Genomic DNA, 21,092 nt, shown 5'->3' with positions numbered 1-21,092 from the left:
GTGGCTTGCAACGTTTGACTGTTCTGCATGATACTGAGAGCTGTACCTAATGTTTTGACCCTCTCATAAAAGGTCATTTATAATTTGTTGCAAAATATTGTAGCTGATTTAATGTGACCAAACATCTAAATGGTTAAATATGCTCAAATTATCTTTGCTAATGTTACTAATTAATGATATTCATTTATGTGAAGACACCGATCATGCATAATAATTAGGAATATCAATATGCAATGCAGTATTTATAGAAATCACTGCCAGCGTAGGCATTTTCAAATGATCATTTCGACAACATTCCGAGAAAATCACAATGTCCCATCACTGGTGACCAATTTTACTCATGTGGTTATGGGGCTACCTGGTAACCGATGCATTATTTAAAAAAAAAAAAAAAAAAAAAAAAAAACTTTACTTAATTTTATTAAATAAGTGATTCCTTATAATTAAATTAATTAGAGATGTAATGCTAATTTAAAACAAGTTATTTTAAAAAAATAAATAAATTATGTATTACAATAAACTACATAAAACCTTACATCAACCTGTCTCATCTGTCTTTTTTTTTTTTTTTTTTTTAATCCAAGTATGGGGCTTTCAGTACAAAAGTTTTCCCTCCCTAGACAAGCTGAAAGTCACAACAACAACATGGAGCTTGGCCTCCACTTTGTGTCAATGTCATAATCAACCACACGATGGCGCCGTCGGGCTCTCATATGTTTGACATACGACCTCGTGTGTTTTTCACAATCGGATTGTTTTGCTCCATACGGGAGGTTTAAAACAAGGATGTGGCTTTTGACATTTTTTTTTCTTCTTTCAAGGATTCTTGTGCTACTGTCAGAGGACATAAGAATTTTTTATTCATATTGTGCAAAATGCAAATTCATAACGGAAGACAAACCATTTCTACACATGGGGAAGGTCACCTCATAACACATTAATTATTATTATTATTTTTAATTTTCACAGAAGCAATCCCGGTCGCTCCTGGCAGTTTTACTGGATTTGGACTGATTTTGAAAGGCCCACAGAATATTGTGTTCTATTGCTATAAAAACATGGAACCTATCAAAAGAAAGATGAAAGTCTCTTCTTTCATCAGGAAAAGTATATTTCTATTTATTTCCGTTTTGCAGCAATTAGCATTAGAATATAGCTAAGTTTCATGAATTTTCTCAAATCTATTTAGAATTGTGAGTAATTGAGCTTCTTTTTTTTTTTCAACATGGCCCTGATTGATCTCCTTTGCTCTGCTGCCACCTGCTGGCCGTTTGTCTAATAACTACCATTTCTGCAACCGTTCTTTGCAGTTGAGAGGCTGCATCAAAGCCTTCTGTATGCTCTAGCATATTAAAAAACAACAACAACAAAAAACGTATATATACGTCTTTGGGAGCAAATGAGTTAAAAGAAAGCCCAACTGAAAACTATAAATATCACGAATGTCCATCATTCATCCAGCGGTACAGAGAGACTGGAAGAGTCACAGAAAGGCAGACAAGTGGAATAAGCCAAACATCCCAAACTTTTTGTGAGTCGTGCAAGTGTGCAGTTGCAATAAAGTCAAATCAAAGTGCGACTGCACTCACACGCAACAAAGTTAACGCCACTAACTTGAGTTTCCCGATCGGGTGGCTAATCTGGGCCGCCGCCGCCGCATATGAACAACATGTCACGCTGATATAAACATGACAGTGTTATCCTACAGTCACAATGTAGGCCACACAATGAGAACACCCCCTGCTTCTCGCACACGCGCACACACACACACCAGTGATAGCAAGGTGGTTATGACGCAGGAGATAGCGCCAAGGCCTACGTGTGCATCACCGCCGAAAGTAAGAGCAGCATCCAAGAACATCACTCGCACTTCAAACAAGCTACTTTTGGGAGGGGAGAAAAAAAAATAAAAATGTTTTCTTTTGATTGTAGCAGTACTTGGCACATATCAACATGAGCATAAATGGTATCGATTTTGGTAATTCTGGCAACATTTCATCACATTTTATCATTCAGACTTATGTGAACCGGATTTGTTTTGCTACATGACTTTCACAGTCGTACAGAAAAAAAAAAAAAACGCAGATGCCAATGTGCGATACATATTTCGACTTCAAATCACCAATGAAGTCAGCCAAAAGGAATTTGCTCATGTTATGTTGCAGGTCAAATTGACCAGTTTAAAAAGTTTGAAATTTTCTTTTTGTTGTGATTTTCAAAGTGTATTAAGAGGACACGTGACCTGGTAGTGCTTCAAACTGTACATAGTGTTGTTATCATATGTTATGTGGCATACATTTTTTTTTAATGTATAAGTACATTTGTTAAACGCAGTTGAGTTGTTTTTAACTGAAGTACATTTGCTTTTAGAACTGTGATTTTCGATTTCAAATGTATATGTTCAATACATTTCAATTGAATTATTACAGTATATGGCTTAGAGTATGTACCGTAATTTTTTCAATTTTTATATAAAAAAAAAATCTGCCTGACTTTTGATAAAGACTTTCGCCTACTACACTTATATTATTCATTATAGTGATACTTTGAGATCCAAGATTTTTTTAAGGTAGTACTTAGTGTTTAAAAAAAAAGAGGAATATTTTACTGTAATTTTTAAAGAGATAGTTGTTTTGAGTAAAAATATTACCTGAATTTTTAAATCTATATTGCATATAAAATATACCTATGCAACAGTGACACAAGGGGGTAAAAAAAATATATATATAATTTTAATTTAATCACTATTTTTTTTTCTTTTTTTAATTCTCCTAAATTATATTTTCCGTCTCATTTTATGTCATTATATAAAACTAATTTTATTTCTGGAATATCATTAGCATAAATACATAATTACTATTCTCAGGCATTTTCAATCAATTGTAATAAATGACACTAATATTCTTTAAAAAAAAATATATTTTTGTTATTGTTGTTAATTTCAGTGTAGTCATTCGGGGCATCGTAATCTACGAGATCCTTGTTCATTGAATTATTATTATTTTTTTCTCGCCTTGTTTAGTAAAAACTTTCAGAACTGACTGAACTATATGCACTACAGTACTATAGCTCTGCATTGGTGTACATTTGCTTAACCGGTGGTAATTATCTAACAATCACCCTTGTGTCTTTAATTGGAGCACGGTGCATTTTCCTCATACTGAAAAGTTCGCCTTTAACTTTGAAGAGACACCTCAAGCTACATTCTATGGGGACATCGATCTTGGACGATGGTTGCTAATAAAACGTTTTTACTTGGAGATGATGGCCACGCACGGTGGAGGTGGGTGGGTGGGTGGGGGCTGATCACAGGACAGGAAACTCCCTTGAGCCCTCATCTCACTCTCCGTCCTGCTCGGAGGCGCACAAGGACTCGCGTCTCTTCCTTCTTCTTCTTTTTTTTTTGGGACGCACACCGAGATGGAGAAAGTCCACGGCAGGATGCTCGAATCCGTGGCTACCATCATGGACTTCGACGACTTGAAGCTCCCCGCCGGCGGCGACGGCTACGCGGCCGCCGGCGTGCCGCCGAGCCAGGGCGACGGTTCGGTGTTCAGAGACTGCGCCGACCTGTTGGACGCCCCGCAAGAGGAGCGGCAGCAGCAGCAGCAGGAGGAGCGGGAACAACAGGAGGAGACTCCGTACGAGCGTGGAAGTGACTTTTTAAAATGGGAGCACTTCGCCAAAGACAACACGGCGCAGGTGGGCTCCAGCATGTCGTACAAGTTCATTAAGGACGAGCAAGAAGCGTCGGTCATCATGGAGGCGCCGTGCCCGGCCTTCGACGCGCTCGACGGCTGCTCCCAGGGCGGCCGAAAGCAGCCCCACTTCGGCTTCGGCGAGCCGGAGTGCGCGCGCTTCGCCCCGGTGGGACCTCGGCCGGCGCAGGAGGCTTCGCCCAACTTCTTGGGGCACATGAACCCCGCCGAGCAGGTGCCCCAGCAGGGCCAACCGAGGGCCGACTCCCGCGGAGGATTGGCCGGGAAGTGCTCAGCCACGCTCCATCTGGACGCCGGCGCCGCCGCCGCCGCCGCCGCGCCTTCGCCGGCTCACCTGGCCGTGTATAAGAGCGAGGTGGCCCGCTGGCAGGTGCCCGCCGTGGGGCCCGGGGTCGGGGAGGCGCAGTTCTGGTGCCAACCGGCAGGGGGGACGGAGGACCCGTTCGGCTACAATGGGATACACGGCCAGGCCGTGGCCCAGCGGAACCACACGCCTTTCAACGCCTTTGCAGGGTAAATCTGAACCCGAGTTTAAGGAAATATATGTTTCAATTGCTAAATCGCTTAGCTTAAATGCAAACAATATGAAATGGCATCGAGAAGCTAGCATCAGTGTCGCTGTGTTACAAGTCTTTAAAATACTTGACACATTGAACCATTTTCAGCAGTAAAAAGTTAATATTTTGTCTGTAACTAAAGTGGTAACTTCATTTTTTTCCATATACAATTCATTCATTTAAAAGGTCATTTTTCTACTTGCTGTCGACTGATGATGACATCACCTGTGCTGAGGAAGTAGGCAACGACCAATCATGGCTCAGTTTGCTGACCCACCCCAGCAAATAGGTGAGCCATGATTGGTTGTTACCTACTTCCTCAGCACAGGTGATGTCATCATCAGTCGACAGCAAGAAGAAAAAATTGTTTTAAAAGGTTTTAATTGTACATGAAAAATAATGAAGTTATCAAATTCATTCTGGACAAAATATGAACTTTTCACTGCTGAAAATTGTGAGTCAAGTATCCCTTTAAGCATATTTGAACACAAACACGAGAGCAGCAACACATGTAGCAAGACAATAATACCATACTCATAGGCATGCATTCTTCATCATCCATTCCCCCAATAGTATTGAGTGCTATATTTTCCTGATTATTAAAAGCATTTTTGGGGGGGTTGGCTGGAAAAGATTAATGGCATTTCCGGGAAATCGGGAAAGCCGATTTGAGATGTATGTTTTGGGTTACAAGTATGCTCATGGAACAAATTAAATATGTATCTCAAGGTAGCATCTTGTGTGACGCCAGTCCTGGATTATTTCTGACATGCAGCATGTATGTATTTGTCATTTTAAGCAAAGTTGAATGTGCGTTGTTCACTTCCGCAGTATGCCTCCTCAGAGGTCGTGCGTAATCTGCGGCGACGAGGCCTCCGGGTGCCACTACGGAGTTCTAACCTGCGGCAGCTGCAAGGTGTTTTTTAAAAGAGCAGTGGAAGGTGAGGACTCGGAGTCGGGACACATGGAACTGTTCACCATCATTTTTCACTGGATGGGAGCTTTGAATGTTGAATGAATGCAGCTAACGAAATCCTCCTCCGTCTGGGGAGAAAATTGATAACGAATGGCGACTCAATGAAGTGGGGATCAATTATATTATGCATTCTAATTTATTGGAATGTTATTTTCCAACGGAGATGGAAGAATGTCTCACAAGATTGTAAAGTGCAGCCTCACTTCACCAATCTCTCAACACCTCAAAGTCTAACAAAAACTGCGGCCCTCGTTGACAGGCTCAAACCGCAAACGAGATTCGCAAACATGGCCATTCATATTTCATAATGGCATGCAGTTCCGAAAGGGAACTTTAGCTGTGATACTCGCAGAGGACGCCATCGTCCAGCTTCACAAAATAAGGCTAGCAATACGAAGCTAGCATTAGCACTGTAAAGATTAGCTGACGTTAGCCACGGCTGCTACATTGATAGCATGAATTATTTGACTTAACATAGTGTCAGTCATTTTAAAGTTTATTTTTATTTTTTTATAATGTTCACCAATTAAAAATCAAACAGGTGCTAATCATACCTGCTGAGCAGAAATGCTGATAATTCCGTTGCGATGGAATCCTCTCAGTCGTTGTTATGCTTGTGTTAGCTAGTTTATGCACCCCCCCTGCCCCCACATTTCTCCGAGCAGCGTTGAAATAGTGGTTATTTTATTCAATTAATTATTATTTTTTTTAAAATTTTTTTTAAAGCAATTGCCTGATTAATTGGTTATCTGAATTAAATTTTTCCAAATATCAGAATCTGCAGGAAAAAAAAATAAAAAATAAAAAAAAATAAAAAATCTAAATTGGTTGGGCCCCAGTCAGCATACACATGGGAAGACGGAATGTAAAAACAAAAATAACAAAAAAAAATAGTTTGACGTTGGGAGAGTTTAGACCAAACATTCATGTCCATTTACCCCCCAAAAAGCATCCGCTAACCTTCTTTGGTAACTGCTCGAGGTGGTTGGCGCCACTATCTGGGGCTTTCTGGATTTGTTTTGCTTATTATCACACCGCAGCGGATACTCGAGAGCCACCATGTCTCATCATGGCCGTGTCACGCCGTCCTTACAGCCTTGCCACTATCTCATTTTCTCCTTCAGAGCTCTTCACGGAACACTCAGGAGCCCTTCGACACTTTTTTTTTTTTTTTTCTTTTCTCCCCGCTCCTGCTCGTTACGCTCCCCTCTTGCATTTCAAAATAAAAGAAAACAATTTGAAATGACGTTTTGCTGCTTGTCGTGCCGTCTCGTCCTAAAGGTCATCACAGCTACCTGTGCGCCGGACGGAACGACTGCATCGTGGACAAGATTCGGAGGAAAAACTGCCCGGCGTGTCGTCTGCGCAAGTGCTATCAAGCGGGAATGATGCTCGGAGGTAATTTGCGTAATTAAGGACAACCACTTTTTAAAAAAACAAAACAAAAACAAAACAGCGCGGCAACACATGTAGACAGATAATACATTAAAAATGAATTAAATATTGATCTCTATCCACGTGTGACATTTTTTTTTTTTTAAATGCTCTACGAGCAGATTTATGGACGTACAGGGAGTCCTCGAGTTCCGTTCCTATGCTAGCGATGTAACCCGAAATTCGACACAAGTCGAATTTCTGCATTAACTCATTCACTAGTAGCCATTTTGACAGAAGAAACCCCCTTCGCTCCCGGCTACAATATTGTGTTCCATTGCTATAAAAACATGGAACCTACCAAAAGAAAGATTAAAGTCTCTTTTTTTAAATCAGGGAAAAAAAAAAAAAAAAAAGTATATTTCTATCCAATTCCGTTTTGTAGCAATTGGCATTAGAATATAGCGAAGTTTCATCATTATTCACAAATCTGGTAAGAAATGTGGGGAAATCAGGTATACTCTCCTGCCACCTGTTGGCCGTTTTTGTAATTACTACCATTGCTTCACCCATTCTCTGCAGTTCGGAGGCTGTATCAAAGCCTTCTGTATGCGCTAGCATTTTAAAATAAATAAATAAATAAATAAAATAGAACATATTGATATGTTTTGGGTAGCAAATGAGTTAAAGTCAATATTTACATCAAAATAATTAATTGCATAAAAAAAATCTAAAATACATTAAAATAATAATAATAATAATAATAATAATAATAAGCTGTCCGACTGTCCGACTGAAGCCCAAGTCTTTGCCGATGTTCGTTGGTGTTTCTCCTTTCTGCGATCTTTTTATGATATTTAGCTTCGTTTCTATGGTAAATGGTTTTTTTTTTTTTTTTGGGGCTGGACCAACATTAATAGAAGACGTAGCTATATTCTCTGGGGCCATGATGTGTGAAAAAAAATAAAATAAATAAATAAATAAAAAAAAGAGGGCAAAAAAGCCAAAGATACTCCCAAAAGTGCACAAGCGCTAGCACTAGCTAACCGCTAAATAACTAACGAGGAGCCAAAATGGTGGACCAGGCGTAACTGTTGTAAAGTCAAAACACCTTAGGTCGAGTACGCCTTAACTCGAGGACTCCCTGTATTTGACATAGAAGGGCAAACAATGACATCGCTTTATAACACGGCTCCCTAACCAAAACCTTTTTGCTCCGCCCTCTCAGGCAGGAAGTTGAAGCGTTTCGGTGCCCTCAAGGCGCTGGGCTTGTCGCCGTCCGTCATGTTCCCGTCGCACTTGTCCGTGTCGGGCGACGGCCAGGCCATGGGCGCCATGGCGGGCATGGCGGGCATCCAGGAGATGCAGTTCTCGCATCAGATCGTCTCCATCCTGGAGAACATCGAGCCCGAGGTGGTGTTTTCGGGCTACGACAGCGCGCAGGCCGACGTCCCCCACGTGCTGCTCAACAGCCTCAACAGGCTGTGCGAGAAGCAGCTGCTGTGGATCGTCAAGTGGTCCAAGTCTTTGCCAGGTAAGCTTTCTCGTTGCCATGGAGACCCGAAAGAACCGATTGGCTTTAGGTTTCCGCCTGACATGCTGAAAAAGACAAAGAAAAAAAAAAACAACCAACGAGGACAAGCTGTTACGGCTGGGCAGTTAAAAAAAAAAAAAGATTACTGTGTTAAATGGCTTCCTTCCCTGAGTGAACTTTAACTCACAAAACAAAAAGAATTACTGTACAGATTCACACATGCTTTAGAAACGTTAGCTAGTGCTAAAGTTATCAGTCAATGTAAAATCCGATTGACATGCTAATTGGAAATTAGCATCGACTGAAGTAGTGATATTTCTTTGAATAACAAATATTCACACACAAACACTGCAGTAACACATAAAGACCAGTAATATAGCAATACTCAAAGGCATAAATTCTTTCTAATCAGCAAAAAAACGAGTTTAATAAAGTTCATGTAAGTGTGTATCTTAATGTGTGTGTGGCACCACAGTGCCCCCAAGAGGTTAAGGCATGCACAGCAGGAACAGTATTTATCGCTACTATTTTAATACATTATTATTTTTACTTTGATACATTCTGATTTATTTTCTGGTTGTTCTGTGAAACGGATGGACGGATTAATTTTACTGTCCATGGAAAACAATATGACCTCATCATGCAGCAAGCAGCGATGAACGTATCCTCAATCTTTTTCATAACGTAGTCTCAAAATGACTATCAAATTTTGATGCCATGCTTCACCCACATTACTTCAAAAAAAAAAAAAAAAAAAAAAAGCTTCCTTCAGGCAAATTTCCAAGTAGGCATCTTCCACAAAATGGCTGCTTCCAACTTCCTGTTCAATTTGTGCTTCAGAAATTTTCATCCCTTTATGGTAGACAAGTTTCACCTGATTTCATGTTTATCAGTCGATCTGGTGTTTATTAATTTATTTTGTTTTTTTTATGGGGCGCTACTGGGTAAGAGATTTCATTTGACCACATAATTATTTATTTATTTTGCCAAACATTGACAGAGCACGGCATTGAAAATTGGATGGTCACTTTGAGGATTTGCCATTCAAATCGATATTTAACTGATTCTACTCTAATTCGAGTCTATACATTAATACCAATTCCAGTTATCACCACTTCAAAATGTGATTTCCTTTGCTAAGGCTTTCGTAATCTTCACATCACCGACCAGATGACTCTCATCCAGTACTCGTGGATGAACCTGATGGTGTTTTCTCTCGGCTGGCGCTCCTTTCAGAACGTCACCAGGGAATATTTGTACTTTGCGCCTGACCTCGTTCTGAGCCTGTAAGTATGAATACAAAGAACGGTCAATAGATGATTTTTTTTTTTTTTTAACTTCTGTGTTTGCAGTATGTGTTTGACATACACTAGTCCGAGTTAAATAAATTTGAGCATTTTCATGATAATTTATGATCACTTTTATTTATGCCTTCCTCCTCAGAGAACAAATGAGGAGATCCCCCATTTACGAACTGTGCTTGGCCATCCAGTTCATCCCGCAGGAGTTCGCTAACCTTCAAGTAACCCGCGAGGAGTTCCTGTGCATGAAGGCCATCATCTTACTCAACACCGGTAAAACGTGGGGGGAGAGAGAGAGAGAGAGAGAGAGAAGATTGTAAACCATAAAGAAGAAGTAGTAAAATGAAGAATTAGCACATTTTGCCACTTGTTGTCGACTGAAGATGATGTCACAGTTGCTGAGAGAGAGCCCAGGCAACAACCAATCAGAGGTCATGACCTCTTTTCTGAAGCTGAGCTGTGATTGGTTGTTGCCTGAGATCTGAGGAGCTGTGATGTCATTTTCACTTGACAGCAAGTGACAAAATGGCCGCCTTATATGGATTGAAAACAGCTGGATTTGACACAATATTAAACCGAACACTCTATTTAGACTAATGGGGCTGCATAAAAAATATTGTCAAAAATTTGGGGGGGGATTGACTTCACCTTTAAGGGAAACATTTCTTCCAAGCAATTTAAATGCTCTGACACAAAAGCTACCTGGTAGCATTTTCCTTAAATGGAATACAAGCAATATAGTCAAATGAAGAAAATGTGAAACATCAGTGAGATTACTAAGGAATGAATGAAAACGAGAATAAAAACTGGTCAGAGATGCTGCCAAGAGGCTAAAATCAACATTGACAGCTCTGCAGGAATTTCAGGCAAGTACACGTGACAACAATCTACCATTCTTCTTCATTTGCGGCAACACGGAAGAAAAACATCCGAGGCAGGCTACAAATTTGTCAAAACATTCTTGAACTCTCCCAAATGTGGGAAAACGCGTGAAAAGTGTGGTCGTGTTGTGTCCTCAGTGCCTCTGGAAGGCCTGAAAAGCCAAGGCGCGTTCGAGGAGATGCGTCAGAATTACATCCGCGAGCTGACCAAGGCCATCCACGGGAAGGAGAAGGGCGTGGTGGCCAGCTCGCAGCGCTACTACCACCTCACCAAGCTCATGGACGCCATGCACGAAGTACGCCCACCAAAATAAAACCGTTCAACTCGCATGCTTTATAAATCGGCGACGGAAACTCTCAAAAGTATAACCCCCCCCTGTCTGCCCCAACAGATAGTGAAGAAGGTCAACCTGTTCTGCCTGAGCACGTTCATCCAGGCCGACGCCATGAAGGTGGAGTTTCCCGAGATGATGACGGAGGTGATCGCCTCGCAGCTGCCCAAGGTCCTGGCGGGCATGGTGAGGCCGCTGCTCTTCCACCCCAAGTGACCGCACGTTCACCCCGGTCGGCTTTTTCCCGCCTTCTTCTTCTTCTTCTTCGAGCCAATCTTGTGCCAAAAACCGCCCCGAGTGCCCCTCCGTCCTTTCTACTCTTTACTGTGTGGGATCAATCAAAACAATCAATCAATAAAACGACACTCAAAAAGAAGATCGGTCGTATGACTGACGTACCTTTTGGGACTATTTTCGAATGAGCATGTTGGCGACACAGTTGATCTGTGTCAACTCAGCAAAGTCATTAACTCGCCGCCATTTCCACTTGAAGCAATCACCTCTGCTCCCGGTTGTTTTACTCGATTTTGACAGGTTTTGCAAGGCCCACAGAATATTGTGTTATATTGCTATAAAAACATGGAACCTACCAAAAGAAAGATTAGAGTCTCTTCTTTCATCAGAAAATTTTTTTTATTTGTATCTGTTACCATTTTGCAGGAATTAGCATTTAGAATATAGCTAATTTTCATTGATATATATACGATCCTGGTGAAAACACGAACAAAAAGAGTTTGTTGCAACATGGCCCTGGCTAATCTCATACTCTTGCTGCCACCTGCTGGCCGTACTACCATTGCTTTGAGACACCTCTTCATATCAGTAGCTGCATCAAAGCACTTTCTTTGCACTTTCTTGCATTAAATAAAAAACAAAACATACAAAACATGTAAATACGTTTTTGGGAGTGAAGGACAGAGTATTTTAAAAAACATTTTTACACGTTTTTGTGTTTGAATGAGTTAATGTTTTAATTTCGACCCTGTGGAGCAGATGTGCCAAACTCAGATCTGGCTCGCCGCATTATTTTTATGTGGCCCATGAAAGCAAAAAGTCAACTTCACATTTTTCCATATTTCTTCACCCAATCCCTTCTCAATATTATTAAAAAAAATAATTGTACTTAATTGGTTCTCACTACTACTCATTTCAGTTTATGAAAATACAACACTCAAAATGGAGGTCTAATTGTGCATGTTAGCATAATAGCCACATCAATTCATTTGTGACAATCTCAGATCCCAGCCTTCATAAATCATCGTGTTTATTTATAAAAAGTGTAAATGCAGTGTGCAGACAGTAGTTGCTTAGCAGAGGAAACAAGCCCCCTCCGCGTGGAAATGTTACACAATGCGGGACATGGTTCGAATTTCCGCGACGCGCCCTCGCAACTCCTCAATTTTAGGGAGTTTTCTCATCGTTCTTCCCACGTCGCTCAAAAGCAGCCAAGGCCACCTGACATTTCCCAAACACAGTTTCAGGCCCTCCCTTCTCCTTCCCGGGAGTAAACTCACGTTAGGTTTTGCTTTTTCATACTCTTGAAATGGCCACAGTTTCACATAATATTAATCGTAATAATAATCAACAAATATGCTGGTACACCCGCGTACCACAGACATATTATATAGTGAAATCATTATCCACATTGCTATGATCAAACAGTTTATAGCGGTGGTTCTCAAACTGGGGTCCACAATCCGTATTTTGGGATAATAAGAGGAGAATAAAGTTGTTTTTGTTAAAATATGACTTTAATGCCATACTATTTTTTTTTTAAAATAAATGTGACTTAACGCTTGTAAGATTATTAGAGCTGTCAAACGATTACATTTTTTAATCAGATTAATCACATCGTAGAATTTTGATTAATCATGATTAATCACTGACTTAAAAAAAGTTTTTTCCCCAACATTTTTGCCTGCTGCACACGCTCATCCTGCTTTTTCTAATCAATTAATTATTTGCATAATTTAAAATTGGAAAAAAAATGACCTACGGCATATGTAAACATTTGTTAAATGCTTTATTTTAATGCATGTAGTTATGTTTATTGCTCAAACTCCAACAGCTACCTTTAATGTAAACATCCACTGTCGGCTAAAAAGGATCATCTGCAGTCAAAATTAATAGTGCGATTAATCTGTGGTAATACAATGATTAATGCGATAATTTTTTGTGATTAATTAATTAGTTAACGCTTTAACTTTGACAGCACTAAAGATTATGAAATTTTATCAGCACAAAATAGATGTTATGTTTGGCTTTGTTTTCTTGAAAATAGGCGCATTTTTCATTCGATTTTCGCTGGTGGTTCGGAACCCAATCACAGAGCGACATTGCATTTGGGGGCGGGATATGCAACTGTGTCGAAACCAGGAAGCCGACGCCGGAGCTAACAAACAAACCTAACATGGACGAATGGACGCTGCAATTAATTCTGTTCTCGCGGTTGTATTCACTGTTTCCTTGTTGAATGTTGAACGGTGAAGGGCCCTTCGTGCATTTCTAGCTGCTAAGATGTTTGTGCTTTCGACAAGAACGAACATGAAATTTTCCACCCGTGGCCGTGATTGGTTCAAACAAAGATGTAGAATGTCGCATCATCCAATCAGCTCAAATTATTGTACAAAATGTCCCGCCTTTTCCCGACAAAATTACTGTGGAGCGGTACATGGCTATTGCCATGTTACATAGTTATATCTAATCATTGAAAAACTTTCCCTCTGGACCCAGAAAGTTCGAGAACTGCTGCCTTACAGAATATTTGACCATTTCTATGATTAATAAACAGAAAGGTAAAGTGGGGTGACAGCAGAAAGTGCACGGCCAGTGTGATGATTGCAGTTACGCAAGGTGCATGATTAATTAAAATGGCCCAAAAAAATGATTTCCGATACTTAGATATTTGTGTTTAACTTGCAATACATTTGAATTGAATCATTTCCCACATTTTAACGATGTAATGGCTTATCTGTAATTTGAGCTCCCACTTAGCAAGATGCAATTGGCCAAGCAGAGCCAGGATGAGCAGACCCACAAAATAGTCTCAGGAAGTCGAGATGTCAAATGCACAGAAAAATGAATTTCGGTTGAAAGTTACCAGGGGTCTTTCAAGATGGGGGAACGGTCCTGCAGATTTTGTCAATCAAATTTGAACTGTGCACACCAGACAGATGGCCGAATTGCCAGGAATTTGCGTTTTCGTCATTGTGTGTGGGCGGAGCCTGGCGGGAAACTTTGCCGACTTGCCGGGTTGGGGTTGTGGGGGGGGGGTCTCAGTTCTTTTGCTGATCTCTGTTTTTACATTTAAAAAAAAAAAAAAAAACATTAATCACAGATAGCGGAAGATATTTCAGGGCAATAAAACTTGACAAGTTGTTCTCGTGTGTCATTTGAGGTCGTAAAAACGTGTTGAAAAAAGACAAACGATGTCTACGTCTGATTAAAAACACATTTCAGGGAGTTTTTTCCCCCAAATAAAAAAGAAAAAGGAGGTATATTTGTCATGTTGTAGCCCCTATCCAAGCAGCTATAAACCACACGGCTACATTAACCAGTAGTGGACTTTTCCATGGATACCATGGAGGGGGGGGGGATGTGAAAATTAAAGATAGATGACGTAGTTTTCAGGGATTAAACCCGTTTTTCCCTGGTACGTCGCTTGCAGCCATCCAGGTTCGACTGACGGGTACACTGCCAGGGAGAGAGAAAAGAACACGGATGAAGACGACATGTGAAAATGTGGGTCAGAGTGTTCTTTTATAAAAGCAGGATCGCCTTACATGCGACAAACAGAAAAAAAATAATAATCCAGCGAGGCAAGCTCATTTGATAGCAATGTTGACACACAAAACAAATCCATAATACTTCACAACGGCAAACAAAGTTTAAATGAAAAGATGAAAATCACATAAAACTGATTCATCTGAATATGATCTGTGGTGTGGCGCGAGGCACGTCATAAACCTGCACAGGGGCAGGTCAGACCGTGTGTTGGTAATTTGGCAGATGCACGTGAGCCACCAAAGCCAAATTCAAAATGGCTCCTCTCATTCCCTTTAAATGTGGCACATTCACATCTCGCATGGAGAAATCTCCAGCATTATTTACAAATGATCACTTTGATCAAAATTCCTAGAAAATCACAGTGTCCGAACGCAGCTGAGCTATTCTCAGAACCACATTAGTGACGCATAATCTAGAAAGAAAATTAGCGCATACTAAAAAAAAAAAAGCACAATATTTTGCTTTTGTACATAACATCAATGTTATTGTTTTATTATTATTATGTTATTATTATTATGTTATGTTGTTAATGCACGCACACATTGAGTTCCTCCACATATTGACTTGCTTTACAGGCACATTATGTTCCCCTTCATCTGACAAGTGTAGATTTTAAACATAGAAGGGCCAAAACATCCCTCATGAAAATTAAATTGCACTGAAAAAGTAGCCACCAGAGGGTGCTAGAACTACACAAATGGAAATCAACCTGACTTTATTTTAACAGATGTGTTTCATTTCGTGAACATGGTGACGACGATATTGTGGATATCACGATATTGCGCTTATCATTACAGCCCTAATGTGCGTATCAAATACTTGACATTTCATAAGCCACGCCTTCTGTCTCTAATTGGTTGTTTTTCCTCAGGAGCGATGGTTTCTTTTATGTATATCAAATTAGAGGCATAATATAGGGCAAGTCATCGTAATCATGCACCAATACATACCGACTATTTTAACAAATGTAAGAAAAAGTCAATCCCGTGGTGAAGTTTACTTTTTGAAATATCTCCAAAATGGAAATTTACTGGAACCCTCATGCAAATTTACCGGCCATTTCCCCCACTCGTTTACAACCCTGCTGGTGCGATGTCGTCCGGTTTCCTGGTACCAGCAAGAAGCGGAGCGTAAACAAGTCGACATTTGCGGTGCTTGATCAGAGCAGCTCTAAAAATGATGAAGTGCTGCGGGTCCGCTAATGCGGAGCCATAAAAAGCCTTCTGCTAAATGGCGAGCAGCGTTTGTTGTCGCTTTTTTTCCTTTCTTTCTTTTTTTTCGTATATGGCTGCAGGCTCTGCTGGAACAGAGAGGCGCGGGTGGCGGGGTGTGTGTGTGTGTGTGTGTGGGGGGGGTGATGGGGGGAGTTAACAGGCTCGGGTGCCTTCCATCACTAGGTTACTGTGACCTGCCTCCCTGCTGCTCGCGGGCCAAGCGGGCTCGTCACGGAAAGGCAATAAAATGAGAGAGCGAGAGAGAGAGAGAGAGAGAAGAAAAAAAAAAAGCGCTGTTTGTATTTTAGCCGTGCTCACGCTGAAAGCTGGGATGAAGCCAAATGGGTTCAAATGAGTCACTGCAAAGCAGATAAGCAATCAGAGGTGGCAAGTAATCGAGTACAAATACTTATTGGCTGCACTTGTGTAGATTTTCAGCTATGTGTACTAGAGATGTAACGATAACGGCAATATCGTGATATCGTGATATTAACACTACAGGGAACATATCTGTTTAAAAAGTCAGGTTGATTTCCATTTGTGCAGTTCTAGCACCCTCTGGTGGCTAGTTTATTAGTGCAATTTAATTTTCATTAGGGATGTTTTGGCCTTCTAAGTTTAAAATCTGTGCTAAATGTTAGATGAAGGGGAACTTAATATGCTTGTGAAGTGAGCCAATATGTGGAGGAACTCAACGGGTGCAATACATTAACAAGTAAGCGGCTCAATATTGTTATTAGAAATGGTAGGTGGTTTATATGCATTGCATTTTTTTTTTTTTTTATATCGTGATATATATAAAAAAAACAAAAGTAAACCTTTTTTTTATTTAATATCGTGAGAATATCGTATCGTGATGTTTGGAGATCGTTACATCCCTAATGTGTACTTGGCTTCTCGTAACTTTGGACTTTCACTCCTTATATTTGAAATTGTACCGACTAGTCCTTTGTCAAAAATAGGTTTGTTGCAACTTGTTTCAACCTCCACCGATGACGACACGGTGTAAAATAAGACGTGAATACAAATATTTCCTGAGATACTCATTTTTTTTTTTTTTTTTTGCAAAAAAAAGTTCCAAAATATTTCCACGTATTGTACAAGGGTTGATCAAAATTGCAAACATTTTTCACATTTTAGAGATATTTGCCTGCACCCAAAGGTTGTAAAAAAATATAATAATAAAAGGCGTACTTATTGAATGGATGGATAATAATTACGACGGCGTATTAGGGCTACATGGAAATATATATATTTTTTTTTAGACGGCGGGGGCAATATGATGAGAAAAAAAAAAGTGGCAAATTTGCCACTTTTTTTTGTGGTCGCGTGGCTGTTTGTGTCAAGTGTAGTGCCAGCAGAAAGGAAACGCATGTGGTTACTAGATGGTGTCTTTTTCTTAAGATCCTAATGTTTAGTGAATTGTCAGTATATCTGTAAGCAAGCCAGTGTCACAGCTTTTATTCATACTGATGATGAAGGATACAAAAATTGGGTGGATCATATTATTCACAAGTACAGAGAAAAAAAAATTGCAGTATTTACAGGAAATTATAGTAATTGAGATCTTGGGGTCTTATAAGGTGGGGGAAAAAAACAGGTAGCAGCACTGAGCATTTTGGATGATGACGCAACAGGTTCGGATAAGCATGGCCTTATTTCAATCAACACGAAGGAACTTTCAGTTTACGCTGATTATGGCGGCACCATATGGACAAAAGCGGTCATGTTATGCCTGAAGGAAGACCACATTTCCCATGAGGACACGTGCGTGCATTGTGTCATTTTTGAGCTCATGCGCCGACATTCAAATTGACGTCCGTCTTTGTAACGAATGGGGAAAGGGGGGAAGTGACGTATGCCATAAAGCAGTCAGCACATTTGTAGTTTTTTTGTGTGGCAGTGTTCCCTCTTCCTCAAAGTTGCTTAGTACCAGAAAAAAATGATACAGGGGCATGGAAAAAGTACTATTCAACGAGTTTTAACTAGTCCATGTGTCATCACAAGAAAAATGTGAAAATATTTGATTAAGGTTGAAAAGTTCCTTAGTGTTACTTTAAGAGAGGATTGTTTTATTTTACAATGTTGGCTGCAAGAGTGATTTTGTGGTGACTTAGTACATCTCGGGGCAACTTAAAAACATATTCAAATTCTCAGGCTAATCTAAAAACATACACGTGTATGGTGATTTTTTTTTTTTTTTCCATTAACATTAGCTAAATTAGCACCATTTTGTAATCCAAACGTTTACGCTAGCAAAGCTAACACATTAGCAGCTAAGTTGTATGGAAATCATCGCGCCAAAACGTGCGCAGCGATTGCTTGACTAGCAACCCGAGTTCATTTTGTGACCTTGTTTGCGTGTCTGTTTTCGGTAGCGCTCACCATTGGAGAAGTGCGCCCCCTGGGGGAAGCTGAGCTCGTGGCTGTGTTCGGCCTCGCACGAGTAGACGGCTTGGGCATCTCTGTTGTCGGAAACACACAATTATGGAAAGCTTTTGCAACACTTATTCAATATCCGTGATGTCCAGCTCAAAGTCCGTGTAACTAGTCCCGCACTAGTAGAATACGTGTGTCTCACTACTGAAGTTTATTTCCACTTACTAGCATGCAATTAAGCGTTAAACGTAGGACCAGTTTGTCTCTCAGTCGAGATGTTTAATTTATTCATTCCCTGACCTACTTCTTCTTCATTTATTGATGTAAATTTTATTCACTTGTATACTTATTTACAATGTTTGTTTTGTTATCGTTTCACTTATCTTATTCTTTACTTTATGACCGTTTCACGTACAGCACTTTGTATACAGCAATGCTTGTTTTTAAAGTGCTTTATAAATAAAAGGTGAGTTGAGTATCCTTTACTTTCCCATTAGCCAGGGCTTTAGCACCATCTTGTGGCCTCTTAGAGCATTATTATTCATTTCTAACTGGACAATATTTGTTTAATTTAAAAAAAATATAGTAATTTTTAATTTATCATAGAAGCTAATTTAGTTTTTGATGAAATATTATTGATTTTACAGTACAGTACAGTGAACCACTAATCACAAAATCATTTATTTGCTTTTTTTTTTTTTTAATGTGGAACCTACTTTATCACCAGTATTTGCTGAATACAATACCAAATACCAAAAAAAACACAAAGCCCTGGCTAATAGGAAAATAGTAACTGATATTACGGAAGCTTGTTAAAGTGATACACCTCGGCTGAGTATTGAAAGTGTTTTGGGATTTTAGTATATTCATGGCTGAAACTTTGAGTATAGGCAATTATGAACACGGGCATCTGGCTTATAATTAGGCACATGTTCCATTTGCCATTTTTGAGAGTATGAGGCAATTACCTGCCAAGCGAAGCAGGCTGCTGGGGAGCGGCGTGTTCAAAAAGCAGCGCTCTGGCAGCCACCCTGTCACAGAGGCAAGAGGAAGGAGAACAATACCTGGTGAAGAAAATGATTAACATGGCAGAACCACTCACTCTGCTATGAGTTTTTCCCCAAATTTGAGTGAGCAAAGGCATTAATAAAATCTGACAACACAACCAAACAATAATATCACAAAATGTACTGAAAGATAACTTTGCTCTCGCAAGATGAATTCTGGCGATATTTGTGAGTTTATAAACTCCGCAGAATAATCTTGTACCGCTCCCGCTGAGAACCGACGTTTCCAAACCACTGCTGGTTTGGACCAATCACAGAGCGACATTGTGTTTGGGGGCGGGATATGCAACTGTGACCAAACCAGGAAGCCAGCGCCGACGTCGGAGCTAACAAACAAACCTAACATGGACGAATGGACACTGCAATTAATTGTGTTCTCGCAGAACTATACTCACCGTTTCCTTGTTGAATGTTGAAGAGCGAGAGACGTTTCGTGCATTTCTAGCTGGTAAGATGTTGATTGGTGATGATTGGTTAAAACAAACGTGTAGAATGCTGCATCGTCCAATCAGCTGGAATTATTGGACAGAATGTCCCGCCTTTTGGAGAGGTACCAGATAGATATTGCGGCGAACTCACTCGAGTGAAGCGCATATCCAACTGGGTATTGCCAGGTTAACTGAAAGAAGCTCCTCAACTCACTTGATTAGTTCTTTGTCACTAAGCTGCCACCAGATGGCGCCACAGCAATACAATTATTGGTCCCTTTAGTGAATATTTCAGTAAATAATGGTGGACAACCCCCACGACCCTTTTGAGGAGTAAGCGGTCAAGAAAATGGATGATCAAAAATAACATCTGCCAATAAGCAAATTCTTTGGAATTGTATAGAAAGTGCACAAAACCATAAAGGATACGATTCTATGGGGAAAAAAAAGGAGTGAATTTGTGAATAGTGAAATGCAAATACGTGGGACATCAGTTGAAATAAAATAAATATAATTTCAGGACACTGTAGTAAGTGAATTTGGATAATGTTAAACGGCGCACTAACGTGGTTATGAATGACTTTTGCGGAACGTGAAGTCTCCGTGACCTTTTTCCTCGACCCGCAAAAACATACACGCTTGCATTCCTGATTGTTTGGAGTGAAAGGCGGAACGACACAATGCGGGACGTTTCCTTCCTTCCTCAGGTGTTGTGATTATTATTATTTTAAACGCGAGGCGCCGTCATGACGAGGCCTCACTTGACCCCGCGTGCCACCGTGACCTGAAAGTCAAGGTGACGCCGAGCTGCGAGGCGGGCGGCAGCGGGGAAGAGAACGTTAAGAGGCCACGTGAGTGCTTTCATACTCACAATATGTCAAATCAAAGTAGAATAATATGCATGTTCTACGTCTGACAAGATATTTCTTATGATCAGGTGGTTTGTGAGGAAGAGCATTTCATTTTCAGAAAGTGATTTTTTTCTGAAAAAAAAAATAGTACGATAACTATTAATGAAGTCACCACATACCAACATAAAACAACTGTTTTTGTTTGTTTGTTTTTTTGGGTGTTTTTTTTTGGGGGGGGGGGGGGGGGGGTACTAGTACTACTATGTTATTCCTGAAATTCATTATAGATCTGCAAAATTTTAATTCGGGCTGATCACGCTGTAGTATGATAGGGCTGCAAATGCAACAAAGCCACGTTTGCCATCTAGTGGTAAATAGTGATATTACAACTCAAAACTGTGAATAGAATTATACACGCATAATTGGCGGCCATTATTGGGGGTACTGGTAACCCAAAAAAATAAAAATGCTGATCATACTCTAATATTGTCGCTGAACACTTATTATTGAAAAAAAAAAAAAAAGGACATAAGTGGTTTTATATATATATATATATATATATATATATATATATATATACATATATACATTATTTATTTATTTATTTATTTTTAAACTGTCAGGCCTCCAGTTGGCCATCACTGATTGAACATTTAGCGACCTTTCGACCTCCATACCTAGCTCTAATTTATT

General features: G+C 40.1%; 2 protein-coding genes across 5 annotated transcripts in view; one reads left to right on the top strand and one right to left on the bottom strand.

The window, feature by feature from the left end:
- Positions 1–3,332: 3,332 nt before the first annotated feature.
- pgr (progesterone receptor) lies at positions 3,333–11,050 on the top strand. The gene is made up of 8 exons (XM_077494328.1): positions 3,333–4,232; positions 5,108–5,217; positions 6,534–6,650; positions 7,855–8,160; positions 9,302–9,446; positions 9,604–9,734; positions 10,481–10,638; positions 10,735–11,050. Exons 1-8 carry the CDS (start codon positions 3,421–3,423, stop codon positions 10,888–10,890), a joined length of 1,935 nt encoding a protein of 644 aa, XP_077350454.1. The 5' UTR covers positions 3,333–3,420; the 3' UTR covers positions 10,891–11,050.
- An 871-nt stretch (positions 11,051–11,921) lies between these two features.
- The window catches only part of arhgap42b (Rho GTPase activating protein 42b), an 86,410-nt gene continuing 77,239 nt past the window's right edge, over positions 11,922–21,092 (bottom strand). For all 4 annotated transcript variants that reach the window (XM_077494320.1, XM_077494321.1, XM_077494322.1 and 1 more), the window contains 3 exons: positions 19,022–19,084; positions 18,060–18,139; positions 11,922–14,367 (listed from right to left, as the gene is read on the bottom strand). In XM_077494320.1, coding sequence (XP_077350446.1) covers positions 14,279–14,367; positions 18,060–18,139; positions 19,022–19,084 — 232 coding nt within the window. In that variant the 3' untranslated portion in view covers positions 11,922–14,278. The remainder of the gene's footprint in view (positions 14,368–18,059; positions 18,140–19,021; positions 19,085–21,092) is intronic.

The sequence above is a fragment of the Festucalex cinctus genome, chromosome 13, assembly GCF_051991245.1.
Source record: "Festucalex cinctus isolate MCC-2025b chromosome 13, RoL_Fcin_1.0, whole genome shotgun sequence".
In the NCBI taxonomy this organism is placed as follows: Eukaryota; Metazoa; Chordata; class Actinopteri; order Syngnathiformes; family Syngnathidae; genus Festucalex; species Festucalex cinctus.
Note: the sequence above shows the minus strand (reverse complement) of the source record. Positions and strands in the feature narration are given on the sequence as shown.